Source organism: Priceomyces carsonii (assembly GCF_900007245.1).
Source record: "Priceomyces carsonii strain CBS4050 genome assembly, scaffold: Debaryomyces_carsonii_scaffold_2, whole genome shotgun sequence".
Taxonomy (NCBI): domain Eukaryota; kingdom Fungi; phylum Ascomycota; class Pichiomycetes; order Serinales; family Debaryomycetaceae; genus Priceomyces; species Priceomyces carsonii.
The window spans coordinates 520,763-548,451 of NW_026946675.1; the positions used below are offsets into that span (position 1 = coordinate 520,763).

The 27,689-nt window shown below is 36.7% G+C and overlaps 18 protein-coding genes across 18 annotated transcripts in view; 9 read left to right on the forward strand and 9 right to left on the reverse strand.

Annotated features, from left to right (window-relative positions):
* Positions 1–274: 274 nt before the first annotated feature.
* NHP2 (snoRNA-binding protein) lies at positions 275–739 on the reverse strand (the record flags this gene model as incomplete). Its single annotated transcript, XM_062951537.1, has 1 exon — positions 275–739. The coding sequence occupies one exon, from the start codon at positions 737–739 to the stop codon at positions 275–277; it is 465 nt and encodes a 154-aa protein (XP_062808530.1).
* Positions 740–912: 173 nt separating this feature from the next.
* Positions 913–1,740, forward strand: PRCAT00001726001 (uncharacterized protein; the record flags this gene model as incomplete). The annotated part of the gene is made up of 1 exon (XM_062951538.1): positions 913–1,740. The coding sequence occupies one exon, from the start codon at positions 913–915 to the stop codon at positions 1,738–1,740; it is 828 nt and encodes a 275-aa protein (XP_062808531.1).
* Positions 1,741–1,848: 108 nt separating this feature from the next.
* SEC26 (coatomer subunit beta) lies at positions 1,849–4,686 on the reverse strand (the record flags this gene model as incomplete). Its single annotated transcript, XM_062951539.1, has 1 exon — positions 1,849–4,686. The coding sequence occupies one exon, from the start codon at positions 4,684–4,686 to the stop codon at positions 1,849–1,851; it is 2,838 nt and encodes a 945-aa protein (XP_062808532.1).
* A 304-nt stretch (positions 4,687–4,990) lies between these two features.
* Positions 4,991–6,811, reverse strand: PRCAT00001728001 (uncharacterized protein; the record flags this gene model as incomplete). Its single annotated transcript, XM_062951540.1, has 1 exon — positions 4,991–6,811. One exon carries the CDS (start codon positions 6,809–6,811, stop codon positions 4,991–4,993), a length of 1,821 nt encoding a protein of 606 aa, XP_062808533.1.
* A 309-nt stretch (positions 6,812–7,120) lies between these two features.
* On the forward strand, positions 7,121–8,343 carry PRCAT00001729001 (uncharacterized protein; the record flags this gene model as incomplete). The annotated part of the gene is made up of 2 exons (XM_062951541.1): positions 7,121–7,139; positions 7,166–8,343. 2 exons carry the CDS (start codon positions 7,121–7,123, stop codon positions 8,341–8,343), a joined length of 1,197 nt encoding a protein of 398 aa, XP_062808534.1.
* A 224-nt stretch (positions 8,344–8,567) lies between these two features.
* PRCAT00001731001 (uncharacterized protein) lies at positions 8,568–10,796 on the forward strand (the record flags this gene model as incomplete). Its single annotated transcript, XM_062951542.1, has 1 exon — positions 8,568–10,796. One exon carries the CDS (start codon positions 8,568–8,570, stop codon positions 10,794–10,796), a length of 2,229 nt encoding a protein of 742 aa, XP_062808535.1.
* A 61-nt stretch (positions 10,797–10,857) lies between these two features.
* Positions 10,858–11,310, reverse strand: PRCAT00001732001 (mitochondrial 54S ribosomal protein mL61; the record flags this gene model as incomplete). The annotated part of the gene is made up of 1 exon (XM_062951544.1): positions 10,858–11,310. The coding sequence occupies one exon, from the start codon at positions 11,308–11,310 to the stop codon at positions 10,858–10,860; it is 453 nt and encodes a 150-aa protein (XP_062808536.1).
* A 169-nt stretch (positions 11,311–11,479) lies between these two features.
* Positions 11,480–12,805, forward strand: ECM42 (glutamate N-acetyltransferase; the record flags this gene model as incomplete). Its single annotated transcript, XM_062951545.1, has 1 exon — positions 11,480–12,805. The coding sequence occupies one exon, from the start codon at positions 11,480–11,482 to the stop codon at positions 12,803–12,805; it is 1,326 nt and encodes a 441-aa protein (XP_062808537.1).
* A 207-nt stretch (positions 12,806–13,012) lies between these two features.
* PRCAT00001734001 (uncharacterized protein) lies at positions 13,013–14,167 on the forward strand (the record flags this gene model as incomplete). Its single annotated transcript, XM_062951546.1, has 1 exon — positions 13,013–14,167. The coding sequence occupies one exon, from the start codon at positions 13,013–13,015 to the stop codon at positions 14,165–14,167; it is 1,155 nt and encodes a 384-aa protein (XP_062808538.1).
* Positions 14,168–14,228: 61 nt separating this feature from the next.
* On the reverse strand, positions 14,229–15,206 carry PRCAT00001735001 (short-chain dehydrogenase/reductase; the record flags this gene model as incomplete). Its single annotated transcript, XM_062951547.1, has 1 exon — positions 14,229–15,206. One exon carries the CDS (start codon positions 15,204–15,206, stop codon positions 14,229–14,231), a length of 978 nt encoding a protein of 325 aa, XP_062808539.1.
* Positions 15,207–15,371: 165 nt separating this feature from the next.
* Positions 15,372–16,295, forward strand: PRCAT00001736001 (uncharacterized protein; the record flags this gene model as incomplete). Its single annotated transcript, XM_062951548.1, has 1 exon — positions 15,372–16,295. One exon carries the CDS (start codon positions 15,372–15,374, stop codon positions 16,293–16,295), a length of 924 nt encoding a protein of 307 aa, XP_062808540.1.
* A 60-nt stretch (positions 16,296–16,355) lies between these two features.
* On the reverse strand, positions 16,356–20,264 carry PRCAT00001737001 (uncharacterized protein; the record flags this gene model as incomplete). The annotated part of the gene is made up of 1 exon (XM_062951549.1): positions 16,356–20,264. The coding sequence occupies one exon, from the start codon at positions 20,262–20,264 to the stop codon at positions 16,356–16,358; it is 3,909 nt and encodes a 1,302-aa protein (XP_062808541.1).
* Positions 20,265–20,446: 182 nt separating this feature from the next.
* On the reverse strand, positions 20,447–21,100 carry TRS33 (Trs33p; the record flags this gene model as incomplete). The annotated part of the gene is made up of 1 exon (XM_062951550.1): positions 20,447–21,100. The coding sequence occupies one exon, from the start codon at positions 21,098–21,100 to the stop codon at positions 20,447–20,449; it is 654 nt and encodes a 217-aa protein (XP_062808542.1).
* A 1,245-nt stretch (positions 21,101–22,345) lies between these two features.
* Positions 22,346–24,133, forward strand: WHI3 (mRNA-binding protein; the record flags this gene model as incomplete). Its single annotated transcript, XM_062951551.1, has 1 exon — positions 22,346–24,133. The coding sequence occupies one exon, from the start codon at positions 22,346–22,348 to the stop codon at positions 24,131–24,133; it is 1,788 nt and encodes a 595-aa protein (XP_062808543.1).
* Positions 24,134–24,535: 402 nt separating this feature from the next.
* PRCAT00001740001 (uncharacterized protein) lies at positions 24,536–24,871 on the forward strand (the record flags this gene model as incomplete). The annotated part of the gene is made up of 1 exon (XM_062951552.1): positions 24,536–24,871. One exon carries the CDS (start codon positions 24,536–24,538, stop codon positions 24,869–24,871), a length of 336 nt encoding a protein of 111 aa, XP_062808544.1.
* A 104-nt stretch (positions 24,872–24,975) lies between these two features.
* Positions 24,976–26,100, reverse strand: PRCAT00001741001 (uncharacterized protein; the record flags this gene model as incomplete). Its single annotated transcript, XM_062951553.1, has 1 exon — positions 24,976–26,100. One exon carries the CDS (start codon positions 26,098–26,100, stop codon positions 24,976–24,978), a length of 1,125 nt encoding a protein of 374 aa, XP_062808545.1.
* A 382-nt stretch (positions 26,101–26,482) lies between these two features.
* On the forward strand, positions 26,483–27,229 carry FMP45 (Fmp45p; the record flags this gene model as incomplete). Its single annotated transcript, XM_062951555.1, has 1 exon — positions 26,483–27,229. The coding sequence occupies one exon, from the start codon at positions 26,483–26,485 to the stop codon at positions 27,227–27,229; it is 747 nt and encodes a 248-aa protein (XP_062808546.1).
* Positions 27,230–27,491: 262 nt separating this feature from the next.
* The window catches only part of PRCAT00001743001 (uncharacterized protein), a gene marked incomplete at both ends in the record, with an annotated part of 725 nt that continues 527 nt past the window's right edge, over positions 27,492–27,689 (reverse strand). Inside the window, one exon of the mRNA XM_062951556.1 lies at positions 27,492–27,670. Coding sequence (XP_062808547.1) covers positions 27,492–27,670 — 179 coding nt within the window. The remainder of the gene's footprint in view (positions 27,671–27,689) is intronic.

The following is a 27,689-nucleotide window of genomic DNA, read 5'->3' on the forward strand; positions in this document are numbered from 1 at the left end:
AAAGTTCACTTTCTTTATCACTTGCTATTTTCGAAGAATGACATTAAGATTTCTTCTTAACAAAGTAGTTCAAAGGCATACATAAATTAGTCTACTTATGGGTTTTTCTGACAACTCTATTTAATGTCAAATACACAAAGCTTTGTAGCCATAACCGAATTATACAAATGGATCGTAATAATCTCATACAGTTCCTAAATAGTGTAGAAGAGACCGAGCCTCAATCAAATACTTCAAGCTGTCACTTGAAAAACTCTGAACACCAAAAATATCACTATTCGATGGTAGATATTTCTTTAACAACGTCGTCGAATGTCTCTCTGTATTCAGTAACTTTATCTGCATTTTTTTGTGACTTTCCTCCTCCAGGTGTTATCATGACGCATGATGTTGGTCTTTTAGTAGCACCAGCAGACCCCAAATCTTCCTTAGATGGAATAAAAAGGTAAGGTACGGAGGAGTCCTCGCACAAGACTGGTATATGTGAGATCACGTCAGGAGGCGAAATATCTCCCGCAATTATCACAAGTCCCTTCTCCCCTTTACGTAATGCTTTAACAACTTCTTTGACTCCTCTTTTGACATGCTTAGCTTTAGATGCTTTCTTAACCGTCTTCAATACCTTCTTGTTCAACTTTTTGGATGCTAATGGGCGAGCAAAGGGTAATACTGCAGCCATGCGCTTATCATAGTTGTCTTCTGTGTCTTCACTCTTAGAAGACTTTTCCTTTTTCGACATTGTTATTGCTACGTTTAAAAGATCCAATATATTCTCTCTTGATGAACTTTAGATATTCAAAAAATTTCAATGCTGAGATGCCAAGTATGTTACACAAAATATTCGGTCAATGCACTTACTATAACAAACGCATTATGACATTCACAACTAAGTTTCTTGCTTGAGTTTACACAATGCCTGCTCATGGTCTTAAGAAAGGTCCAATGGAGGCAACTAGAAAAAGGAGACGAGAGTTTTCTCAATCACCTAGCTATATACCGAAAGATGACTTTTTGAGAGATAATCCCACCAGGTTAGACCAGATGGATGTTCCAGAAGATAGTAAAGTGCTTAATACTTTGAATAGAATTGGCCAAAGGCAGATAAAGGATAACAGAAAAAAGCACGGGACCTTAAATATTGTCTTAGGTTTGACGGAAGCAGAGTACTTCGAATGTCAAGATGTGGATTTCACCAAAATTTTAAACCAATCTTTTGGTGTTGTCAATTTCAAGATTTCAAAAGCGATCGTAGGAACAATAGAAAGGATTCTTACTATCTCGGGAGATACATTATTAGTTTCAAAAGCTGCAGTCTACATTGCTTTCCTATTGCTGGCAAAAATAAATCGTATAATCAACAACGAATTATATACATTAAAGTCAAATAATTATTCATTAACTTTAATAGTATCACTGAAATGCCAATCTAGAATTCATCATGCATTAGAGGCACAAAATGGAATAGAATTTGATTCTTCAGAAAGTTATGGTTATAATGGGCAAATTGATTTGCAACTAATACAAATTAAAGGTGACTTCTATTCATTGCTTGGTTCTTTAAATGCTATTATAAGTTTAGATGCCGATAAAGTGGATAACATTACACAAGAAAAGATACTAGGCATGGCTTGTGACCCTAACCTCTTTCAAATAAGTCCTGAAAAGGAGAAGAAAACTGAAAAGAAATTTTCTCAAGCACTCAACTATATTTATTCAAAATCTATACTACAGACGGAATAGATATAAAGTAAAGATAAGTTCTAGACCGGTTGTCTATTTCAATATTTGTATTACCTTTCATATTTGTAAAATAGGTGTACATAATTTTTAAAGTATCAGCCTGATCGGCTATACGTTCTTAATCTCTACGTTCCTTGCCTTCCTAGAAATAGAAGCGACTCTGTCACCTAGAGATAATGCCAAGCCTTGTCCTTTAGATCTTATTCTCACATGACCTATTATAGGACCATCATCTTGCTTCTCAATACACAAATTGGCCAAGGCATCTTCACCAAATGATGATCTAGAATACAAGTTCGCGGACAAAAACTGACATTCCTCTCCAATAACTGCCCCAGGAGTCAAGCAGTTCATGTTTGTTCCTTGCATAAGTTCCTCTAGATATTCTTTCAAAGACGCCATTTGTGATTTAATAGTGATTTTGTTTTCCCATTCAAATTCATTCCACATCTTACGGAATTGAGCTTCCGTACATGAGGCTGGCTTTATATAGTCCATTATGTCGACATGAACATCATTTAATATCACGATTGTTGATTCATCTGAGTGTTGACCATCATATACAATATTCCCAAAAATGACTCCTGTATCGGCTGAAGTAACTTTCACAGTTGTTTGAATTTTATAAAATCCGTGTGGTCCTATGTTTGCAGTAGTAGGCTTATCGACAACCTTCAAGTCACCCAAAGTTGCAAATTCAACAGAAAGGTTACGTAATGTGTTAGTTGTTTGGTTCACTAATAAAACATCCAACACAACATCAAATTGGTGAACCTTGACATAAGCTTCTGCATAGATCGGGTCTGAAAAACCTGTAAGTTGTAAAATTTTGTTTAATCTTGAAGAGAGATCCTCTTTCTTCAAATCGCTTCCTGTTGCTAAAGAAAGATCATCATTTTTAGAGACAGCGGCTGTTCTATCTTTGTCAAACTGTCTAAAGACAATAGAATCATCAACTTGTTCAGCGTTCTCATGGAAGTCTCTCGCAGCAGCTTCTGCCCTTTTTTCTTCAGCAGTTGCAATTTGTGCTTTAAAAGCATCCCTGGTATCATCTAAGAATCCAGATTGGATGAGCTTTGCATCTTCATCGTCTGTCAAAAATTTTATGCAAGAAAATATTCTGTCTCCAGAATCCTCATCAATCTTTTTCGTCACGAAAGGACTATTTCCAACTCTTAAGATGGAAACCATGATTAGTAAGGCTTCAGCTTTGAGAGCATTCAAAAGACTTACTTGTGTATTGAGACGTTCCAACCGCAATACAAGCTTTACCAAGGTGGAAGACAAAACAGCTCCCAAATAAAAGTCACCAGACAAGATGAGCTTCCTAATAGGTGGTTTCTCTTGATTATCGATCTCCTGTACCTCTGTAGTTAAAGCATTTTCAGTCGCATACGTGCCATCTGGCAAGATAGTCGGTCCCTTTTTAGTAGCCACTTCACTTGTTCCATTCAGTTCTCCACTATCAGTTTCTTCCATAGCTTTTTTTTCGCTAGCGATAATAGGTACCTCACCTACGCTTGACCTGATATATTTCCAAGACTCCTGGATCAATTTTTCTTCCAAACAATATTCCCCAATAATCCAAAGAGATCCTCGAAAGACTTTACCGCTCTTTACATCTGGCAAAGCTGAAATTAATCTGCTTAAAAGAGGAATCCTTAAATCAGGAAATTTTTCAACTACCTCTTTGACAAAAGTGATAACTTCATACGAAGCACTAGTATTCAAATCACTAATGGAGTCAAGCAATAAGTCTACAACATTAGCCGCAACTTCAACAAATTTGATTGCTAGCTGATGGATTGAATTGATCAACAATTGCCTGTACTCAGATGTTTTATCTTCATTCAGTGAAGAGGTTCTTTGCAACTCCTTTTTCAATAATTTAACAACATCTTCAACATTTCTGCTAGTAATGAATTGTAAAGTAACGTCAAGCGCCTTCTTCTTCACATCTAAATCCTGTGAAGATAATACCCTCAAGATGTCTAAAGACAAATCTTGCAATACTCCAGGATTCTTCTTATTGAGCTCATTGATTCTTTCTAAAGTAATGATCTTCACATTATTATCAGCCTCCTTTGTAGCTAATTCCACAAATTTACTACCGGCTAGTAAAATGGATTGTGTATTAGATGACAACACTGTAAGTGTCGTTGCTGCTTCATAAACAACAACATTTGATGAACTTTCGATGATGTCTGTGATCAACTGGGTGTATTTAGGCTTTAATGAAGGGTTTTTGTATGAATCTTGCCTAATGAACTCAATGAAAGCTAATTGAATTAATGAATCCAACGTTTCTAAAACAGTAATATTGTCCTGAACATAGTGCAATGCCGCATCCCTATTCAAGTCACCTAGTGATACAAAGGCGTTTCTTTTGCAGACTGAATCAGTTTCCTCGTATAAAAATTTGTAAATCAATTCATCTGCATCCGGCACTAAATGCTCAGATAGTTTATGTATGCAATAAACAGCAAACACCGCATTCTTTCTAACATATGCATGACGGTGTTCAAGACATTGTCGAACATTGGGTACCAAAGTCTCTAATAAGTCTGGTTCTTTCAATTTGCATAAAAACCGAAGAGTATTTCCTCGAACATATTCATTCGGATGCTGCAAATCTCTTTGAATAGCGTTACACACAAGAATCATTTCTTGTCTCATTTTTCCATTGCTGTCCAATTTCGGACATACTTCCCAGTAGAAATATAATAGCTTTTTCAATTCCTTATTTTTTGAGGGCATAACGAATCTTATAATATGCATTAATAGATCCGGAAGTGGATCCCCGTTGAGAATAGTGATCAAGATACGCTTCATCGCATCAATCTTCGTCTCATCCTTGCCTTTTTCCAACAATGAACGAAACTCACTGACTGACGTTTTAGTAGCCACGTTTGGCTCGTAAATCAAAGTATACCCAATATCAGCCATTGGAAATCTTATAATGTTAGTATCTTGAGGTTTTACAAAGCCTTACGACATCAAGGCAATAAATGATTATCATTTAAACTTACCAATTAACCTTGGATTTGGTCGACAGAATCCAAATTCTTATAACAATTATTGGACAGTATTTACACTAAATCTCTCTCTGTTCATAACAGTGAATTCTTTCGACGTGTTAGCAATATATGACAATTTACACGACCTTATTAATCACGTGACATAATATTTGAGATACCATTCTACAGTTTGAAATTATGTTTAACTTATTTGTATTGTATATGTAAGCAAATTATTCACTATCTCCCGTCGATATCGTATCAGGGTTTGCAAGCGTCAAACGGGGACCATCCTCATAAGATTCATAGCCGTTTTGTGATGATAACTTTTGGTCCATCAATTCGACTTCTGTTTCATCCTCGTCTTCTTCATCATCATATTTATAGCCAGGGTGCTGGTAATAAAGACTCACGCCTATATTAGAGTCAGAAATGCTTCCAGATGAGGATGAACCGGATTCACTTCTTTTAAGACTTGGAAGGGCTGAAGAAGACCCAGATTTGACACTTTGTAAGTCCATAGAAAACGAATTCGTCGTACCAGTCCTTTTGAGTGAACTACTACGTGACTCAGAATTGCTCAATGTAGAACTAGAGCCAAGAGCAGCAGACGTACTAATATAATGCCTTTTAAGGCCGGTATTAGATCTTGCTAGCTTGGACTTCCTTCCCCCTATACTGTCATCAATTTCCTCGACTTCGGCCGCTAATAAACGCGGCTTTAAATGACCATGTTTCAATTCAACACCGCTCGATTTCTTCAACCGGCCCTGTGGTCCAGAGAATCTCATGGATCTTCCACTAGTTGAAGCATACCTATATGATTTATCGAAAGGCGCTATCCCAATTGGCAATTTCCACTTAGATGGCCCGCTTTCATTAAAAGCAGTTCCAGAATTCCTGCGAATCGTCATGACATATTGGGAACGTTCACCTTCACCGGGCTTAAGACTCAATGTTCTTTTAAGGGTTGCCAAATTAACACTTCGATATGAATTGGAACTCCAAAGAGATGTAATTGATCCCGACTTTTTATGTCCGAATTGACTGGTTGTGATATTCGCTTTTTGATCTATAGAATTCAGCGTCTTGATTGAGCTATCAATCGGAGCGGATATAATTGGTTTGAGAGGAATTGTTAAAATCTGTGAGCTATCCAGTCGATTAGCCAAAGATGGAACTGAATTCTGCTTTAAACTGTAACCACTATCTTGGCTCGTCATACCTAAATTAGGTGATACATCGGCATTTCTGTTATAGTGTACATTTTGTCCTGAAGAAAAATTCTCGATGCTTTTCGAAAACGGGGTTGCTTCATGAAAGTCTTGCGAGGAAGCAGAATCATAATGCTCTGATAGCAAGTTTGAGCTCGACGAATCCTTGTCAAGTTTCTTTTGAGTATTCTCAGAATCCAGATCCGTAGATGTAAGCGGCATATCTACAGGATATGGTAACGAGTTGGATGACTTTTGTAGCTCATTCAAAGATAGTTTGACATTACTAGTTGACGAGTGCGCAGGAATCGACATTTCTCTATCAATACCCGATTGAGCAACTAAAGGCAACTGGTGTGATACCGGTAGGAGTTTCGTAGACGTTTCTGAAAGTGACAGGTAATTGCTTCCTGAATAATTGGAGGACTTTTCGTCATTAAACTTAAGATTATCAATTTCATTTTCCAAATGGGTAATCATATCAATTACTCCATTGGTATTTGCATGATTGTCAGTATCACGATCATTTGATTTTTGAGTATGCAAGGTTAATTCATCAAACATAGGAGGAGGTGGTTTCCTTCTCAAATTTGGAGTTTCACCACCTTTTTCCGGTCTCAGGGATACTGGTCTTCGAGTAACACTTTTTTCGTTAATGAGGTTATTGGTGCTTGCATATGTTTCGGTATCTGAATTGCATACTGGTAAATTATTTGAGCTAGTCTCCGAATGATTGAAACTTTCACCACCTCGCTCTTCGGGGACATTAAAAATGGCAGAAAATCTATGACTGAGTGCTTTTGGAAATCTTTTATCTTTCTCTCCTGACATATTATCCATTCTAGAAGGTGAAAAAAATCAAGATTACTGAAAACCTTACGCAAAACGTCTTGCAGCCTTATTTCCTCCTCTCTTCTTTTGCTTTTTCTATTCACTTATCACAATAGGTAATCAGATCCCTCAAAATCAGTTAACTTATGCATGTAGTCTTCTCTGTTAAATATTGAAACTGGAGTAGTCGTGTATATCTGATCATAATTGTATAAAATAATATACAGTCATCTTCATGAAAGTTTTCGACAGCAGGTTGCTGAGTTGAGAAGAAGTGCTTCAATTGACTTGATCTTAAACTGAACAATACAAAGAAAAATGTCTACTACAAAGACCAGTACGTAATATTTTCGTGACTTTTAGAATTCGTTTTCATAACTAACAATGTGTCAGCTGCAACCCCAGATTACACTATTGCCAACGGCGATGTTGTATCTAAATACAAAACTGCCGGTGAGATTGCACGCAGAGTACTTTCAGAAGTAATAAAGCAAGTTATCGAGGGTAGCTCAACATTCGAAATCTCTAAGAAGGGGGACGAGCTTCTTGAAGAGGAATTGTCAAAAGTTTACAATTCCAAAAAAACCTCAAAAATTTCAAAAGGCATTAGTTTCCCTACTTGTGTTAATCCTAATAACATTCCTGCTCACTTGGCTCCTATAAGCGAAGATGATGATTCTAACATTGTACTTAAAAAAGGCGATGTTGTAAATGTTATGTTGGGTGCGCATATTGATGGCTATCCTTCTGTTGTAGCAGAAACTGTGGTGGTGGGAGCAAGTGAAGCAGAACCTGTTACCGGGAAGAAGGCAGATCTTTTATATGCAGCTTGGAATGCTTCTGAAGCGGCAATTCGTACTTTTAGACCAAACAATAAAAATTGGGATGTTACCAATATTATACAAAAAGTAGCCAAATACTATGACACTACTCCTGTCGAGAGTATGCTTAGTCATAATCAAGAGAAAAATGTCCTCTATGGGCCCAAGGAGATTATTTTAAATCCAGCAAAGGAAAACAAGAGTCAAATGGATACCTATAAATTCGAAGAAAATGAGGTTTATGGTTTAGATGTCCTTATTTCAACGTCATCTGATGGTAAGGTAAAACGCTCCGATTATCGTACATCGTTATACAAATTGACTGGTAACTCTTATGCGCTTAAAATGAAATTATCTCATCAAGTTTTGGGTGAATTCAAAAAGAAGTGTTCTGGGCCGTTCCCTTATAACGTTAGAAATTTTGAAGATCCTCGGAAAGCTAGAGCAGGTTTAATTGAATGTTCAAATCATAACGTTATATTACCATACGATATAGTCACGGAAAAAGAAGGCGAATATATTGCCCAATTTTTTACAACTTTTGGAGTGACCAAAAATGGGATCGTTAAGTATACCTCTCCAAGCTTCGATCAAAAACTCTATAAGACTGAGAAGAAAATTGAGGATGAAGATATTGCTCAGCTAATTTCCAGTCCTTTGAAAGTAGCTTCCAAGAAAAAGAATAAGAAGAGTTCTGCAACAGCATCTCAGACTGCCTGAGGTAATATGACATAATGAGGATATTACAAGGTTATAGATAGTTTATAATTATTTTATATGCCCTTTATGTGCTCTCACTTAAGTTCTGTAGTATCTTTGTCCCATTATAGCTTGTGAGATTCCGCGTCCAATATGAGCGTGGGTACATTTAACATTTCAATATTTCTCTGCAGAAATTGTCACTTTGAATACGTTGGAGTAAAACAGTGGGCTAAGAATCTTAGATGACTTCAGCTCATTCAAATACTCTAGATTTGAATACCAACACTGGACTTGAAAGGAATCTGATTTACGATAATGAGAACGAGTCAGATCTTCAGTTTAAGAAGCTGTCGGAAACATCTGGAATGAAAGAATACGATGAAGTACTACGTACTCGGGAGAACCATGGCGACAAATCTGACAATTCAAGTAATACATCTTCACGAAATGAAAGTTCGACTCCAGAATCTGATAGAGAAAGCACGGTGTTAAAAGAAAGAAAGAAATTCTCAAGGAAGGATAAAAACAGAATGAATGGTAGTACAAGTAGCACAAGCTCTTTGAGATTAGAAGCGAGTCCCTTGATAAAAGAATCTAACGATACCCAACCTAATGGAGAAAACAATAGACCTTCTGGAGTGATACAAGCTGGAGGAAGGAAGGTTTTCATCGAACCTGACTTGGCTGGTCCCAATCCTAGCTACACTGGATTACCATTGGAAGCATTTCCTACAACAAAGATCAAGAAAGAGTCTTTATGGCCCCAAAAGGGAGCTAAAAAATCTTCAAAATCTAGTTCCAAAGAGCCTCAACCCTCAACTTTCACTGAAGAGAATGAAAACAGTACCGAAGCTTTGTATAACAGTGGCTTGAAAACCGATTTATCAGAAGACATAACTAGTTATAGCGATGAGCGTGAGCCCATAGAACTAAAGGTTCCTAGAAAGCGATCTTCATCTTTTTTGAAAGAGAAGTCAAGGACTCCTAAAAAGCCGAGAAAGAATGTGGAAGAGCACTCCCCCTTGAGAGCATCGAAGAGAATAAAAGTCATTTCTCCAAAGCGATCATCACGTACGAACTTGGCACCATCTTCTATACCTGGCGGTGATGCTTCGCATTCTACAGGCGACGATCAAACGAAAGATAATGATGATTTTTGTACTTCATGTGGAGAGCCTGGTGTATTTATTTGTTGCGATTCGTGCCCTAAATCATTTCACTTTACATGCTGTGATCCTCCTCTTGAAGAAGTTCCAGAGGAGAACTGGCACTGCCACGAATGCGTAGCAAGAATGAATCCTCAATATTTGACGCAATGGAACGATATCGGCATTTTTGGCCAACTTCTTAACCAGCAAGAAGGTAGGAACCCCAAGCAGTATGAGCTACCAAAGTATTTAAGGGAAAATACTTTCGTTGGTGTATCAACGGGAGAGAATGGAAGGTATCAGGATAGTACCACCAAGCCTGATCTTCCTCTCAATAAAATCAACGGCTCGCAAATTATTGGTTGTAATAAGAACGATGATCTTGAAATCGAATCACTTTATAAAAAAAATGGGAAACCTTATTTATGCCATAAATGCGGGATGTCTGGATTAAAACATAAGACCTTGGTACATTGTGATTATTGTCCGTTGATTTGGCACCTAGATTGTCTAAATGAAATTCTCTGTATACCCAAAACAATTGGCAGCAAATGGAGATGTCCCAATCATGTTGAGGAACTCTTACCACAAGACTTCGGTAAGCTGCGTCAGTTTAAAGGTACATCAGTGGTGGATGTTGCTTTGCATAATCAATTTTTGAAGATTGCTGCTATGAACAACTTAATAATTAAGTTTGACAACCAGGCGTATTTAAAGGAAGGAAAATTTCCACATCTTCAAGAATATTTGAATTTTCAAAATGAATACTACAAGTTTAATACTAATTTTATTGATAACCTAGACAATTATGAGGCCGATGATAGCACGCCATACAAAATTCCGGATTACTTCCAAAATTATTCAACATCGATTGGGATAACCGCAAAATCTTCTAATAAATTACACAAGGTTATTACGATGACCACAGGTGATGTCGATAATGGATCATTCATTTACCGTGTGCCAGAAAGACTGATAAGCTTGGATTTCATTTCAAAAGTTAAAAGTAAAAAACCAATTAAAAAACTCGAAATTCTTAGTTCCATTCAGGATTATGAAAATAATAAGCGATTGGAGCAAAACGAGGATGAGAGAATGATCGTGGACGGATTATTTGAGGTGAAAGCTTCAAAGCCATCAAATTTGAATTTCAATGAGCTAGTTAAGGTGGCATTACAAGATCAAAATGTTGAGCCCAAAATAACTAACAAGCAATCTCCTAGTAGACAACTTCATAATGACGAAATCGCTGATCTATTGTCCATAAAGAAGTTGATGGAATTGAAAGGAAAAGAAAAATTGTTACACTTCTTGAGATCATGAAAATTTCAATGAACATCTTTCAATATAATGAATATATACAAGATAAATTGGTCTCTATATTTTACATTTTTTGTGTAGACTCCTTTATAATTGGAATTTCTTTTGCTGGGACAGAATTAGCACCTGTTCTCTTAACGAGATTTTTGAGAATTTCATATGCTGTTTTATTTGCACAGTCTATTTCGATAACTTCATTGTTCTGACTGTGAACCAAAATTTTCGTCGGGCACCTTTCGAGATCTGCCTTGTTTTTGGTTTTGATTCTAGTTAAGCAAAATTCTGTCCCATCATTGTGAAACTTTAAAGTAGGTAGGTTATTTCTCCAAAATTTCTTTAATCCAATAGATGGACCATGAACCAGCTTTTGTATCAAGAGTAATTCAATCTTGTTGTATTTCGAAGGAAACTTAAAAGCAGTTTCCGGAGTTCCTGCAATATTATTCAACCTCGCTATTTGCTTCAAAACCTTAGAGGTAGGAAGGTTTTTGAACATGGAATGAGTAGATTTAGCCATCTTTCATATGGTTGTGCATTAGTTATTCTGTTGGAAGGATCAAAAAAAAAAATGAGTTTAAGAACAAATTGTAGTCACGTGCGACATTTCATTTCTCATTTCTGAATCTATGACTGGATCTATGACCAGACTGGTGATCTGATAAGACAAAATATAATAGCTGAGTTATATGATATCTATGAGCAACAAAAAGACATTATTACGCTTTTTATCAAGCAAAGCTGCTAAATATGTGCCTTCTTCAGGTGAGTACCCTATAGGATATTCAGTTGGGGGAATTCACTGTGGAATTAAAAAAGACGGAAAGTCATTGGACTTAGCATTATTGAGAAATGACTTTGGTAAGTCAGCCGTTGCTCTGGCAGTATTTACAAAAAATAAGTTTAAGGCCGCTCCCGTGCAAGTTTCCTCTAGCATTTTGAAAAGAAAGCATGGCGAAGGTATAAACTCTATCATTGTTAATAGTGGTAACGCGAACGCGGTAACAGGTTCAAAGGGCTATTCTGATGCAGAAGCTATGGTTACGGTCACAGATGCCGTCTTGGAAAACCCTCAAGATTCGACATTGGTAATGTCTACTGGCGTTATCGGCAACTTGTTACCCATTGACAAAGTTTTAAGTGGTATTCCGAAATTAGCCCTAAGTCATCTTGGGAATACACATCAAGATTGGTTGAATTGTGCTACTGCATTATGTACAACTGATACTTTTCCTAAATTAGTATCAAAGCAATTTCAATTGAATGGCAGAACTTATACGTTGGCAGGTATGGCCAAAGGAGCAGGAATGATATGTCCTAATATGGCAACCTTATTAGGTTTCTTTGTGACTGATGCTCCAGTGTCTGCAGCAGCATTACTGCAAATTTTGAAATATGCCACCGACCGCTCTTTTAATAGTATATCGGTTGATGGGGATATGTCTACCAATGATACCATTGTCGCTATAGCTAACGGGGCTGCCGGCGGAGAGACAATAGAAGAAGAATCTTCAACGGCAGAGGCATTTGCCCAAATCAGAACTGAGATTACAGGATTCGCCCAAAGATTGGCACAGCTAGTTGTACGCGATGGCGAAGGTGCAACTAAATTCATTACGATAAAAGTAAAGGATGCACTCTGCTACGATGATGCTAAGAGTATAACTTCCACTATTGCCAACTCTTCTTTATTCAAGACGGCCATGTATGGTGAAGATGCTAATTGGGGACGGATCCTATGCGCTATAGGGTATTCCAATGTAACCTCTACTGAATCGGTTTTGCCCGAAATGACAAGTGTTTCATTTATTCCTGCTGATGGAAGTAGCAAATTAGATTTATTGGTCAAGGGTGAACCTGAAAAGGTTGATGAAGAAAGAGCTTCTGAGATTTTGCAGCATGAAGATTTAGTCGTGGAAATTGATTTGGGAACTGGCGGTGGTCAAGAAGCTACATTTTGGACTTGCGATCTTTCACACGAATATATCACCATCAATGGAGATTATAGATCATGATATAGACTCTTATTTTTAGAATACAATTCACTTCGTATAATTTTCTTTAAACTCAATGTATTTATATTTTTCTCAAATCGCGTAGAGTTTTTCATCAAAAAAACCTCAATATCAATAGTGTCTATGACCGCATTTAATTGCAATACCTTAGAAATCAAGGATCTTCCTGATGTTTCGTTATCAAATAACTATGATAAGCTTTATGAGATGTTTTGTTACGTCTTGTATGCTGAAAAATCTGTGAAGGGCCCTCTAAGATTATTTGTTACTGATTTCACTTCAAGTCAGCATATTACAAACACTAGTTTCCCAAAGGACATTGAAATAGACGGTAGTTTTGTGATTTACGATGACAAAATCTTAAGAATTGACGTTTTTGATGACAAGATTGCTCTTATAAGAAGATTGTACACCGAATATTTTGGGACAGACTTCTTCGCAGACATGGAAGAAGGATTCGACTCTACAACACGTCGTTTCTATGTACATGAAAAGTTTTGGATTATTAAACCTGTATTGTCCTTAAAAAAGTATAACTCAACCACAGAGGCCAGATTAAAAAGAGTTTCATTTGTATCCAAACAAGACACACATCCATCTCTTCAGAGGCTCTATCAAAGATTCGAGGAGCTTCCACATAGATATTTACATCGACAGCGTGATAGAATTAATGCTGCGTTACCAAAAGAGTTCGTTTCGAAGTTCTTGGATGGTGATTCCTCACATTTTTCTGGGCAGGAGGTCCAGCAATCCCTGCAGAGACAGATTAAAAGAGAGTCTGATTCAGACGATATAATTCCAGATACTTTATTTGCAGAGGACTATGTGAACTCCGATTCTGAAGCTAATGCTAGTCATCAAATAGGTTGGGGCTCTGACCATAATAATAAAGAAAGCATTTATTCAATATGTGCATTAAATAGTATGTCTCCTAATGGCTGTGACAATAAGATCTTTAATATCATTGGATATATAGTTGCATCTTTCCCTGAAGACTGGTCTTACATTTGCTCGAAGGGATATCAATTGAATACTATCAAGGGCGAATACGAAACAACTGATCCACTCTTGAGGCACTTGGAATTGCTCATTACTGACGTTTTTCCTTCTATCGATTCTTCTTTGGCCTTGTCGAGCAAGAATTCCCTCCTGATATTTCTCGATGGGCCACAATTATCAGAGATGTTGGGATTACTGAATGTTGAATCAATTTATACTAGAATCCATAGCGCTAATGAAAAGTTCCATGAAATAAGAAATATCCCTTTAAAAATGGTGCTTTATAAAAAGAAGTTGCAAATTAGTCAGAATAAGTATTTGACAGTGTGGACAGCTAAGAACTTAAAACTAAACGTAATATGACGGTCGTAAAGAGGTAAGAAGAAATATCATGCTATGCTTGAATACAGAACTCAATAGTTCACTATTCGATTCTTTTCTCGCTCAGTAAAGATGCCGCCTCGGAGTTATGTCTAGTGGGATGTAGGGACGATGCAACGGAGTTTGCTTTACTTGCAACTTTAGTCATAGTTTCCTTGAATGATCTCATACTTCTGTCAATACCAGAAAATCGTCTTGCCAATTCAACTATTGGCCAAGGAAGTGCTCTAAATATCGGCAAAAAGTTTCCATAAAATGGCAACCTTATTTCACCTCTCCTTCCAAACCTTACTGCTGAAAATACACTTGAAGCGACGTATACGGGGTCTAGCTCTGGAGCTAGAAATGACGATGGTGTCTTGACGCCTTGGAACAATCTTGTCTTTAGCTGACCAGGACAAATTAATAATGTTTTGACACCTGTAGTATTAAATGATGGAGACCCTAACTCATATGTGAGAGATTCGTGTAAGGCTATAAGACCTGATTTTGAAGCTCCATATGCGCTGAGCCTAGCTGGTGACATATATCCAAGAACGGAAGCAATTGTGACTATATACCCTCTGTGCATTTGAAGCATTTCTGGTAAGAATGTTTTGATCGTATAAAAACTAGAGAGAAGATTTATTTGGATAGTTTTCTCAATTTCTAAGTAGCTCAAATCAAGTAATGCCTTTCCAGAGGCAATTCCAGCATTATTGATTAGTATTGTAACACAACCAAGATCATCCTTCACCTTTTTTTGACATTCGATAATTTGCTTTCTGCAGCTAACATCGCAAACATAATAGTGTACACCCTCTATTCGGCTCCTTTCATTTGGTGCAACAATGTCAAATACGACGACTTTAGCATTCTTGGATGCAAACTTCTTCACTATTTCATTCCCGAGGCCAGAGGAACCTCCAGTGATTAAAACAATATCTTTCTCGGAATCAAAATAGTTTCCAATAATGGTATCTGTAGCATAATTTACTTGTTTGCTCAAGTAAAACAAGAGCACCGATAGAAGTTCTCCCATTCCGAATCAATGAACGTTAATTATTATCACGATTTAAAGAAATAATGGGGTTGATTTGAGGTCGCACAAGCAAAATTGCAGCAATTTCGGGTTTTGTGTAGAAGGACTGTATGAGCTAACCTCATCGTATCAAAATATATATTTCAATTTATCACTTTGATAAGTATGCCATCTCATAAGCCACCATCAATCCTTCGTATCAAAAGAAAAAGAGATGAAGATCCACTACAATCGTTGATTTTAGAAGATTCTGGCTCATCAAAGAGATCAAAGACTACTTCTAAAACTTCGGAGGTTGATTCCAAAGGGAAGAATCAAAATGACGATAAACCTAACTACATATTTCAGCTAGACAGAACTGACGAATTTATAAGTAATGATGATGCTTCGATAGATGTTCCTTTAGTTTCTGAAGCAACAGACGCATCTTTTGGAGATCCTCTTGACAGCAACGATAACAAAAAGAAAAAGAGAAGGTTCGTCTTACCACGAAATCAATCAAAGGAAGATAATTTTATTGGAAATGAGCTTACTGATATGCTTGAAAGTCTTCTCAGTGAAGATTTGAAAAACGAGCCGAATATTAAAAAAAGGGGGCGTAATAACTCTTATAGGCTGCCACTTGATAAACAAGAGGATTTACACAAGTCAGAGTACGTTTTCGATGTATATCGACTATCACAAGGGGTCCATCAATCTTATGGGGATGATGAATCGGGCCTACTGATAGGATACATTCGCTTTTTTGAAAATGAAGATAGCGAGCTTCTTGAAGGTGATAGTGATTCGAATTTCTCTAATATATCTGAAGAAGATTCTAATGCGGAAGATTATTACCAGAATGATTACCCATCAGATGAAGATGCTGGGACTCTCAGTGATTCCTACGTAGAATACGTCATTAATGAAGATACTTGTGAGTCTGAAGAGGAAATGTCTCCTAGTGTCCGGGTGGATGGTGATGGTTTTGCTAACTTATATAACGAGTTTCATGAAGATAGTTTGACTTCCAATTTTAATCTATTGAGCGAAGATAAATATTTCAAAAACGATAATTACGTGAATACCCTAAGCGATGGTGATTTATGAATAGTTAATATATTCTGATACGTCTACTTATCTAATAGAACACAAGGGTTTTCTTCATGTTTATGAAAAAAAGTACTTACTTTCCAATACCCCCTTTATGTCAAGTTCACCTGTTGGTGGACTTTTTAATATATTTACAGGAAATAGTATAGGGGTGAATTTCTTTATTGAGAACTTTACTGCCCCATCGGTTTTTTTCGTATCGATCTCTGACGTATATGGTTCCAAGAAGTTAGCACTTCTCCGTGACCTAAAGTATAACGTCGGGTTATAACGTTGAACTAGATCGATGATTTGATTATGAGCCTTCAGACTTTGAACCTCAAGCTCAACATTTAAAATTTTGTTGTACTTAAGCTTTGTGAATGGCGCTTTAATATTATGAAAATTCTCCCTAAAATGAAGTAATTTGTCAACAAATTCTTTATTAGTAGAGTTATTTATCCATAAAAGTTGATATGAATTTCTCACGGTGAAGTTAAAATCATCTCTTAGTAACTCGATAATATTTGATTCATATAGCCTAACAAATTCTTCTCTAATGATCTTTGAAAGCTCATCAACATCCGAAGGGTGTGTCCAAAATGAATCATGAACTGAAGCAAAAGCAATACTTTTTCTACTGGCTGCTAAACACGTCATAAACATATGAATAGCATCAAGTGAATGTATAAAGTTTGGTGAAACTGCTTGAATTTGTTTTTGTAAGTCTATGGTGGCAATTTTGTTTGGTTTTCTAATCAATATATGTTGAAGTGCAGTAGGTAAAATGATCAGCTTAGTGTTCTTATAAGGCTGAATCACAGGAAAGCCAGAAATTGTGGTCCACATCATCGGGTTAAAAAGAAGTGGCTGGAAAAAATCTTGATCTCTCTTGAATGTTTTTTTTATGAAATTCAAAGAGTTTATATCAAAAGAATTCAAAATCCTAAAACAGTTAGTTTCAAGCCATTCTTGAATTTGTCTAGCTCCCGAGAATAACTCAGATATTGATCGAATTACAATTCCAGATAAATAAGCCGATACTCTTCTCTTGTTATCTTTCAAGTTGTTTAGTTGCTCGTTACTCAATAAAGAGGGGTCGCCAACTCTTAGATGAAAATCTACTTCCCGGATTAGTTCCGTGATCTTTTCCTCTATTTGAGCAGCTGCTCCATAATTTGTCACACCATACACACTAGTCATAACTGTCCGCTTAATTAATTTTCTAGACAAAAGTGGTAAGGCCATATTTGCAAGCAAATTATCAAAGCTGTTTTCGTCATCAAAATCTTCAACTACCTTAGTAGTCACAATTTCTAAAACCTTTGAATATACATCTCTCTTTTTGTTTGACTGATCGGATAATAAATTGACTGCAAGACCGCCTTCCTGATCGTTTCCAAGTGCTGCGTAATGTTGTAAACCATTACAAGACCCATCTTGATGAACAGGAATTCTACAAATATACTCTTCAATGGGGAGACCGCTTGTAACATAATCTGAGATCCGACGAAGTTCAATGCAAAGAGCCAATGTTTGCCACGGTTTTTCGGCTTTACTCCACCACATTTTTCCATCTAAAGGATTCTCCGCAGAGTCCAAAATGGCGTCCATATTTGATTCAACAAAACATAACCTTTCTGATTCCAGCGTCTGTGAAATACCAAATGTACCAGCCAATTGATATTTGAGCCATTTAAGGCCCGACTCGCCCAAAGGCTTCCCTTTCCAAAACATGAGTAACCCCCGAGCTAGATCTCCTTGGTAATATGAAAGAGTTGATACCATTGGGTAGGCCCTTCCCCTGAAATCAACATTATGAGGCAAAAAGAAAATGTCACCGTTCTTTCCATATGAATTTACAATGGTTTGAAATAAATCGTGTTCCATTCTCTGGCTCTTTGAGTCATGGTATTCTTGCCTTAGATTATTCTTTCTTTTCCTAGATTCTATTTTGTTCAAATTATCTCCCAGACACAATCTCAATTCTTTCGTCAAATTTTTTAGCATAAAATCTATTTTAGGAGGTATTTTTAAAAATCCTTTGTCAAATGTCATTACCTTATTGAAGATTTCCAAAATTGGAGAATTTACTGCCCACCCATTAGAGCCTAAAATGTTTAAGCCTTCAAATACAGAGCTCAATTGGCCGGTTTGATTAGCTTTTGAAAAATATGGAATCAACAGTGAGTTATCAATAGAATTCACAAGCGGTCTGACATTTTGAAGGTAGCCACCGCTATTTGGCGTAGTCCAAACTTTCGGAGCGACTAACATTGGTAAGTACAACGACTTGCGATTAGGCAAAATTTTGCTTCCTTCAAATTCTTCAATTAAATATGGATGTATCTTGATTATACCAGAGTTCTTAAAAGTACGCTTTTGTAGCTCCTTACTGTATCCCCAACAAAATGCAGGGTAGCTTTCATTATTTTCATTTATGAACAAAGACTCAAAATTATCACCCATTAGAGCATTTAGCTCATGTGCATTTTTAAGGGCTTCCTGGTTAATCATTGATTTAGGAATACGACAGTTTTCGATAAAAACCTTCAACAATGCGCTAAACATCTGAATACCAACATCATTTGCAAAAAAGTCATTGAATATACGCTCAACGTATTGGAATTTCATTTCCTTTAATGCAAGTCTTTTGAAAGATGAAGCTAGTGCTGATGAAATGTCTAGCACAGTAGAATAGCCCTTCTCAGAGGATAATGTTTTGGTTAGTAAAGTGCTGATGATCATTGTCACAAGAATTTTCTCAGGAATTAAACTAAGAAATGAGCTAAACTTTCGTAAATAATACTCATCATCGCTGGGATCTAATTTCATCTGTTCGCTTGAAAGATTAAACCGCTTTTGTAAAGAGGTGAGATGATTCAAATTGGCAGTATACCACATATAGACAAGTTGTGAATTTGAATAGTGAAATTTACTCATCTTTAATGTTTTATTTTTCATTGCGGAAGCAGATAAAGTCGTATCTTCTACTAAATCTAGGCAATGTGCCTCTATATTTGATTCTCTTTGTACATTGAATTCCAAATAGTCTTTGAAAAATTGTGTCTTTTCCTCTGAAGAAAGGCCATCATATATAACATATAGTGGTCTATTATCATGCCCTCTATCGAATTTAGTAAACCTAGTTTCGGAAATAAACTTGCAAAGTTTACTCAAACTCGTTAGACCCAAATCATTTGTATAAGGCTCATAACGACATTCGCCGAATTCAAACTCCTTTGGAGTTTTTTTGACTTGATCTATAGCTATTCCAGTATCTTCATATTGTAATCCTGCTATATCTCTGAAACATTTCAATATTTCTCTATTGCTTTCCAATTTTTTATATTCTTCATAGTTGAGGTTGAGCAAGCGAGAAGTCGACATGATGTATGAAGCAACGCTTTTCTGTAAAAGTATTTCCTTCGAACTTATACCTTGAAATGACAAGATGAGATTTGTAATAATTTTTGCCTTTACCTCTTCCACGTCTATATTTAAATGGGTGTGCAAATTCTGCTTGATTGCAATTTTCTCTGAGCCCACAAAGCCATCAACAATAAGTCTCATATCATGGATTGATGAACTTCTATGCTGTAAAATGTTATGCGCTAAGAATATAATTAATGAAGAAAAGTAGGCTTTCAAGACGTCTTCGCTCATATTCTTTTTGAAATTGGTTTCAAGTTTTCCTAAAAGAATTATTGTTTTATTATAATCATTGTCAATTATTGATCTCAATACTAAGTTCACCAAGTAAAAAGTACTCAGATTTGGAATAGAGACATATCCTGATATCGAATCGCTTATTTGAAATGGTGATATATTTAAAACATTATTCCTTTTCTCTCTGGAAATTTGAGGAAATGCGCTGCTTTGAAGTCCCTCATCAGCACTCCTAGATAAAATATGCTTCAGTGATATAGTTCGAGATGCATATATAAGCTTTTTGACTGACTGTGACCTTATTCTCGTAGTATACATGTAATCTTCATACTTCAAATTATATATTCGTTTATATTATGGGTCGCATATTTTTACTTTGAGGTCAAAATTTTCGCAGGATTAATGATATACGGTAATATTATGCAATTGAATATAAATGACTAATGCTATAAACGGAATGATGGAAGAACACGAAGAACCCATTAGAGCAATTTTTGCCTTTAGTTATTAATAGAAGTTTGAATATGGAAGGTAACAGAAGGAAACTGGGTGACTTCAGCCGTTACCGTTGCGTCTATACCAAAACTTATTAAAATCCCTCTGATAATGCCACATGGAAACCAAAGAAAGCACTTAGCCTTGTTTAATGTGTCATGCATTCCTTTCGGGCTGTTCATTCTTGATATTAGTCTATAACTATTGTCTACCAAGACGAATGTTCCACGGTGGTTTGTTCGTAAATTATCCATTTGCTTTCCATATAAACACTTCCACACATCGCGACATACAAATTTCATGATATCTAAAATATCAACGAATTTGGTATTGGGAGACACAAGAGATGATCTATACATCAATAGCTCTGATATCCTCTGGCCCAAACTGTAACCGTAACCCTCGACCCTAAGAGTCACATCATCTGAAACGCTCAACAGTCTCTCAAGAACATTAACCCTTCCAGCAAAATCTTTTGGTATTGTTGATAGTGGATCTTGTACTTTAGTTTCTTTGAATTTAGATTTCTTTTCTTCTATCAACCTATTTTCACCAAGAGTATGCGTAACTCGAATAGAAGTTGGAACTACCTCCTGCAAAAGAAGATCGAGACAAGCAACATTAACGGTCTCTGATTGATTTAGCGTATCTTCTGACATGCGTCCTTTGACTTAAGAAAAGACAATACCTTTCTAGGATATTAATGGTACAATACTTAAACATCTCGATATCAATAGATGAGACACGTCTTTTGTGGAACTGTGTGCTTCTACTGCAGTGTCGTGCTAGTCTTATCTTATGTCGCGAATTGTCGTTTCGTGTACCAGAAGAAATATGTGCTCGACCTCCCTTATTTGGATCTAGCCCTCCTTCTGAAGAAGCTCATGTCAGTTCCGGACAGTCGCAAACACGTGCAATTTATCTAGGAAAATTTCTTAACGGTAACCGTTTTAAGCCGCTTTGACGCCTCGGAAGTTGACGATAGATGCAGCTTGTCGCCACCGAAGGTAGATACAAAAAAAATTTCTAGGGAAGTGAAAAATGGGACAAATGTCATTTCCGGAATTTTTTACACTTCATTAATAGAACTGTACGATACAAAAAGCTAAGGCTTTGTGTAAAATCCACGTAGAAATTTTAATAAAACAAAACTCAATCAAATACTTCTGCCGTCAACTATAACAACAAGAGATACTAAGCAAAAAAGGGCCTGGGAACTAGTCACAGTCGAAGTTATTTAAGAAGGTGAATAGACATATACGAAGTGCAACGTAATCAGGCCAAGTGATATTGGAACAGATAAATATATCCCATAGGAGACTGCCGTGCTAGAAGTGAAGAGTTGCGAGAAAAACACTCTAACACACTAATCAATCAAACATATCTTGCTGAGAAGTATCTTATAGATACTCACTTCTTTGACTAGGGAAAGAACAATACATTACAGTCTTAAAGTCCCACAAGAAAAGGTAATTATATATTTTAGCAAGAAAATCGTCCAACTTACTTCTTATTTCGGAGGTTTGAAAGTTCAATTATAATTGTTTGCAATCATCCCCTTTTTGGACCCAAACTACTTAGTTTATAAGGTAAATTCATTCGAATTTTTTTCTTGTATCTTCAAGAAAATATCACAGTAACTTTTTGGTTACAAACATTTTTGAAAAGAAGTCAATCTATCATAAGCCAGCAACGAAGCGATCGAGGATTGAAAACTATCAACAGATACATTTTTTTGTTTACTGATCAATCATTTGCATAAGTGGAGACACTACGAGGGTACTCGAAATTTCAAACATTTAGCATATCAGGGATAATTTTCATCCTTCAAACATTCAAGGCATAGAACCCTTTCATTATACTTCTCATATTGTTTTACATTTATTCAGCTTTTAAAAATAACAATGTCAAATACAGAAAGTGGGAGCATAGGTCAATATCCAACACCTGGTGGTAATTCTAATAATGGAAATGTCAATGGAACTTTAATGTCTTCAGGCTCTGCACCGACATCCATGAATGTAGGTGCCACATCTTCAATTAATAGCTCATTAACATCTGCATCAAGTGTCTTGAAATTATCTAATTTACCGGCAGACTTGTCGAAAAGAGAGGCATCGCTAATTTTTTCGTTAGTAGTTGATGAAATAATTAATATTGAAATTGTGGATTACCAAATTTTAGCTTTTTTCAAGAACATAAATACTTGCTTGGCAACTGGAAAGTTGTTGGATGGTAAGTTTATTTTTGGTAGTGAATACGGGCCAGTTAGAGTTGAATATGATAACTCGCCTATCAACTCGCCTAATAATATTTCTCAATCTACGACCAGTGCATTTAATAACTTACGGTTGTCGAATACGAAAATCAGTCCTCCTAATTTGAATCCTCAACTGAATCAATCATCTAGCTCTGTTGGAGCGTCTGGAAATCAGAATAACCCTGCAAATGCGTCTAGCGGTGGGGTGGGAAGCGCTGCATTTGATAACTTCCAGAAGAGACAGTCGCTTGGAAATCAACGATCAAGATTTGTTTTTAGCGATCCATTCGGAGGGCCAACTGGTAGTGGTCGCAACAGCGGAAACACTCCTACGTCTGGAACCATTGATTTGACTGACATCACGGGTAAATCATTACTCTTGATGGAATCACAAAACGATGCCAGAGAATATGAGAACTTAGTAAGGGACCCATGGGGCTCTAGTAATAATTCATTACCGATCAGCTCAGCTCCGCAAACCCCAGGTGTTAACAGCTCTAATCACACCCCATTTGATTGGACAAATAACCCATCCGGTTCCTCAACTGATCGTAGAAGAACTTCATCGTCATTTTTCAATAATTCAGTGCAACCGCTTTCGACCCAACCGTCGTCTAATCTTTTGGGTTCTCATCAGACACCCTCGCAGACAAGTACTCAATCAACTACGAATGGTTCGTCACATTTACCACTGCTTGGTATGCCATCTCATAATCCTGTGAATATGACAGCATCATCATCGACATCTCAGCCTAATTCAAGCAGTGGTCCTCATGTTCTGGGACTCAGCCAACAGCAGACTAACAATAACATCGCATCTTCCGTAACAAATGCACCTAATTCAGAGCAGCAAAGCTCTCAAACGCAGTCTGCTCCGCCCACATCAGCATCTTCTTCAAATTCCAATAATCAAGGTACTGCTGGAAGGCAAACCCTGCAATCTAAGGATGTACCTGATTTATCACTCTTAGCAAGGGTTCCCCCTCCTGCTAACCCAGCTGATCAGAATCCTCCTTGCAATACATTATACGTTGGCAACTTACCTCCGGATGCTACTGAAGCTGAACTTCGCTCATTATTTGCCCCTCAAAAAGGTTTCAGAAGATTATCTTTCAGAACTAAAAATCAATCTCTGAATAATCCTAATAACACAGGAGGTCATAACCATGGGCCAATGTGTTTTGTTGAGTTTGAAGATGTTGCTCATGCAACAAGAGCTTTAGCTGAATTGTACGGCAGAGCTTTGCCAAGACCAAACGGAAGCAGTGGCAAAGGAGGTATTCGCTTATCATTTTCGAAGAACCCATTGGGTGTAAGAGGTCCAGGTAATCCGAGAAGGTCTTCTGCTAATCAGGTAAGTGGCTCAAATTCTACCAACGGGAACAGTAACGCTGTTAGTAACTATGGTTACTTGAATTACCAACAAAAATGAGTAAATTTAAATGCTGTTCGTTTTTCACTCTTCTTCATTATTTTTTCTTATGATTTTTTTATTTGTATTTCAGTTATTTTTACATGTTGAGTAAATCTGTCATGAGTAGTTCTTTTATTAGAGTTCGACTCCTACATTTGTATTATGTTAAGGCTTCTGAAGTCTCATATTTACTTATATATATGCTTTTTTGTATGTACATGAGTATGTATTCTTATGAGGGTATTTTGTAATTTTATTAGTTTGTATCAGCTGCTGATCGGTCATATATGTAATAAAAGAGGCCATATTGCACATTTTTTAGCTCACTTTTAATTTTTTTTTTTGCAACAGATTTAATAAAATTATACCTCTACGAAATATAAATCGCAGTTCGAAATATATAACATTTAGTCTTATATAATGAAGAAAAGTAATAGGACTACCCAGAATAGCAAAGAGCGAGTAAGCTCAGAAGAACAGTTACGTAAAAAAAAACATTCTTTTTCACGTTCATTCGGAGAAGGGAAGACGAAGCTGCCTACGACCAACAGCGCTCAGTTAAAAGATAGAAAGAAACCTAGCTCAGGTTCTATCAGTGGCTCAAGTAAGGTTCAAAATTCTAAAGGACTCAATGAAGGTATATCAGCCCATAATATTTTTCTTGAATATGACAAAGAAATAAAAAGCCCACACGTTGATTTAGAATCAAGGCATAGTGAAGACGAAGACAGTATAATTACTTTAAATGACACTTAATTCACTAAATATAATATCTAGGGAATCGGGAATTCATGAGCCAAAAGTACCATTAGACTCAATCACATTGTGTATACAAATTACAAACACCTGTGACAGCTAACTCATTTTATTAAATTCGCAAATTCTTTTGAATCTGCGTATAGTTGATTTAACCAATTTGACTCAAGTAAGGTCTTCGTATCCAACCTTTCTTTGAAGTTTGGATTTAATAGGCCAAAGATTAAGGGTCTTGCATCATAATGAATTTTTTTGAACAAATCTAATGATGGATTAGTAGCCACATTTAGGTTCTGATCATCCAATTGTTTGCTAAGATCATCAATTTGGTGCTGACTAGTTGGATACAGTTCTTTGAATGCTGAAAAGCTTTTATGTTTGAGGTCATCGCTATCTGCATTAGCCCACGGTGTTCGCATCAAATATATGTGAAAGTATATAATACCCAATGCCCAATTGTCAACAGATATAAAGTCAAGCTCGGGAATATACTTCAAGATGGCGTTTGGATTTTCCTTAATTTCTGCGTCGACTCGAAAGAGTTCAGGGGCCTTGAAGCTGATCGTTCCACAGCATACTTGAGTCTTATTTCTCGTAAAGTAATCACATATCTCTTTTGCATCAATATCAATTCTTAAACTGTAACCGAAGTCTGCTATCTTAATTTTACCGTCTATATCTATTAAGAAATTCTCTGGTTTCAAATCACGGTGAACAATTCCGTGTTGATGTATATAATCAACGCCTTTCACTATCTGCTTGAATATGAAGTCCTTTGATTCGGACAGTATTTCAATTTTCTTGCGTCTTATTGCACTGAGATAACCTAGTAAATCTCCCTTGGGATAATATAAAGTAATTAATGCCAAATTTCCAGAAGTAGGATCAATTGCCACATCAATCGCTTTAATTATATTCATATTTGAACATCTCTTGATATTATCATATTCTCGAGTCACACTTTCAGTATACTCCGAATCATTCTGAAAAGTACGCCTTTTAACAATCTTAATCACAATATTTTTTGTTCTTTCCTTATTCGAACCCTTAAGCACGATTCCATCAGCGCCTTCATGTAACGGTTTGGAGGATAATTTAACATAGTCTTTTCCAACTACAGGATATTCCAGCTTGAAATTTCCATCTGCACCTTCTATGTCATCATGAGCTGATTTATCTGATTCTGATGAAGTTGCCATGAGTGCTCTCAAATCCGTAGAACAGTTCATAATTGTTTAATTTCCGAACTCTTGCTCGCACATGTTATGGCAAGCTTCAAAATCTTTTATGAATTCTGAAAGCTTCTCTTAATCACAATTCAATGGCAAAATAGATATTAGTAAGTTAAACCTTCAGCAATTCTTTCCATGACTTTAATTCATTTTCATGGAGAAGTAGGTCGGCTCGATTTCCGAAAAAGGGTTGGATAGGCCCGACTAGTCTGCATAAATGATAGCAAACAATGTTTTGCATCCAAAGGCTTGAATGACGTTTTGGTCCAAGAAACTTTTTGCAGAAAGGGTTGTCGGTGAGAAGCCATATAAATACATTCAATTATTGTGAAAGCTCAAATTTTATTATTTCCTCATTTCTAGAATATATAATACCAGTATGTTTAGGAGGCTTATAACTTTTATCCCCATTTTGCTTCTTCTAGGTTCAGCACTTTTGTTATTCTTTATCAACTTAGCTGGAGCATCCGACAAGTCAGTTTTGAGGAAGCTTTATTGGTCTCAGGCAACCACTCGAGGTATTTCGGGGGCTCCACATTCAGTTACAAGATGGACCATGTATAACAGTTGTGGTGTTAGCAATGGCGAAAACGTGGACTGTACTTCAAATTCTCCAGCTTATCCCTTTTCTCCAAAGGATAATTTTGGAAGCAGTGGTAGTCTACCGAGTAGTTTCACTAAGAATAGAGATACCTATTTCTACTTATCAAGATTTGCGTACGCATTTTTCTTGATAGGTTTAGTATTAAATATTGTTGCTATTTTATCGGTTTTTGTTTCTTGTTGCTTGTCAGATGTAATAAGTGGTTTAATAAGTACGTTAATTATATCATGTGCCTTGCTATTTACACTCGCCGCATCGTGCTTTATTACTGCTGTTCATGTCAAAGGGAGACATAATTTCCAAAAGAGCGGTTTCGATGCCCTGTTAGGAGTCAAGCTATTTGCCTTTTCTTGGACATCGGTAGCATGCCTACTTCTATCATTGACGATAATGCCGATCATTTCAGGAGTGACGGCCCTCAAAGGAAGAAAGCGTGAACATCCAGATTCGGAGTACGAGAAAATAAGCCCTTCAATTACTTCTTCAAACAGCCAGATCCCGCTCGATGAACCAAGAGTCTAGGGTTTACTATCAAGGAATCTAAATTGCTACTTATAAAGGAAGAGAGATTCTTTAATTATGGAAGTCTTTTCTTGATTTTTCTTTTTTTCGGTTTACTTGGATATTTTTAATTTGAACGGCTCAGAAATATGTAATATATGATTAATAGTGATGAAACATGGTATTCGGAAAGTATAAAGCTTGTATGTGAGCGAGAAAAAAAATTATGAAAAAAGAATCCAGATAAATTAAAGCCATTAAGCCCTGTGGTAATCTTTCCACCCTATTCAACTGAATTTTCGGTGGTAGCATCTTCACTAGCCCCTACTTCTCTTTTATCGACGTAAGCGGCCTGGGCTTCTATTTCTCCTTCTACATCTGCTTCAGCCTCTCTCTTCGTGATAGGAGCACCTTTTCTATGTTTGAGCCAGGTCCATCCCGCTTCTGCATCTGCTTCAGCCTCTCTCTTCGTGATAGGAGC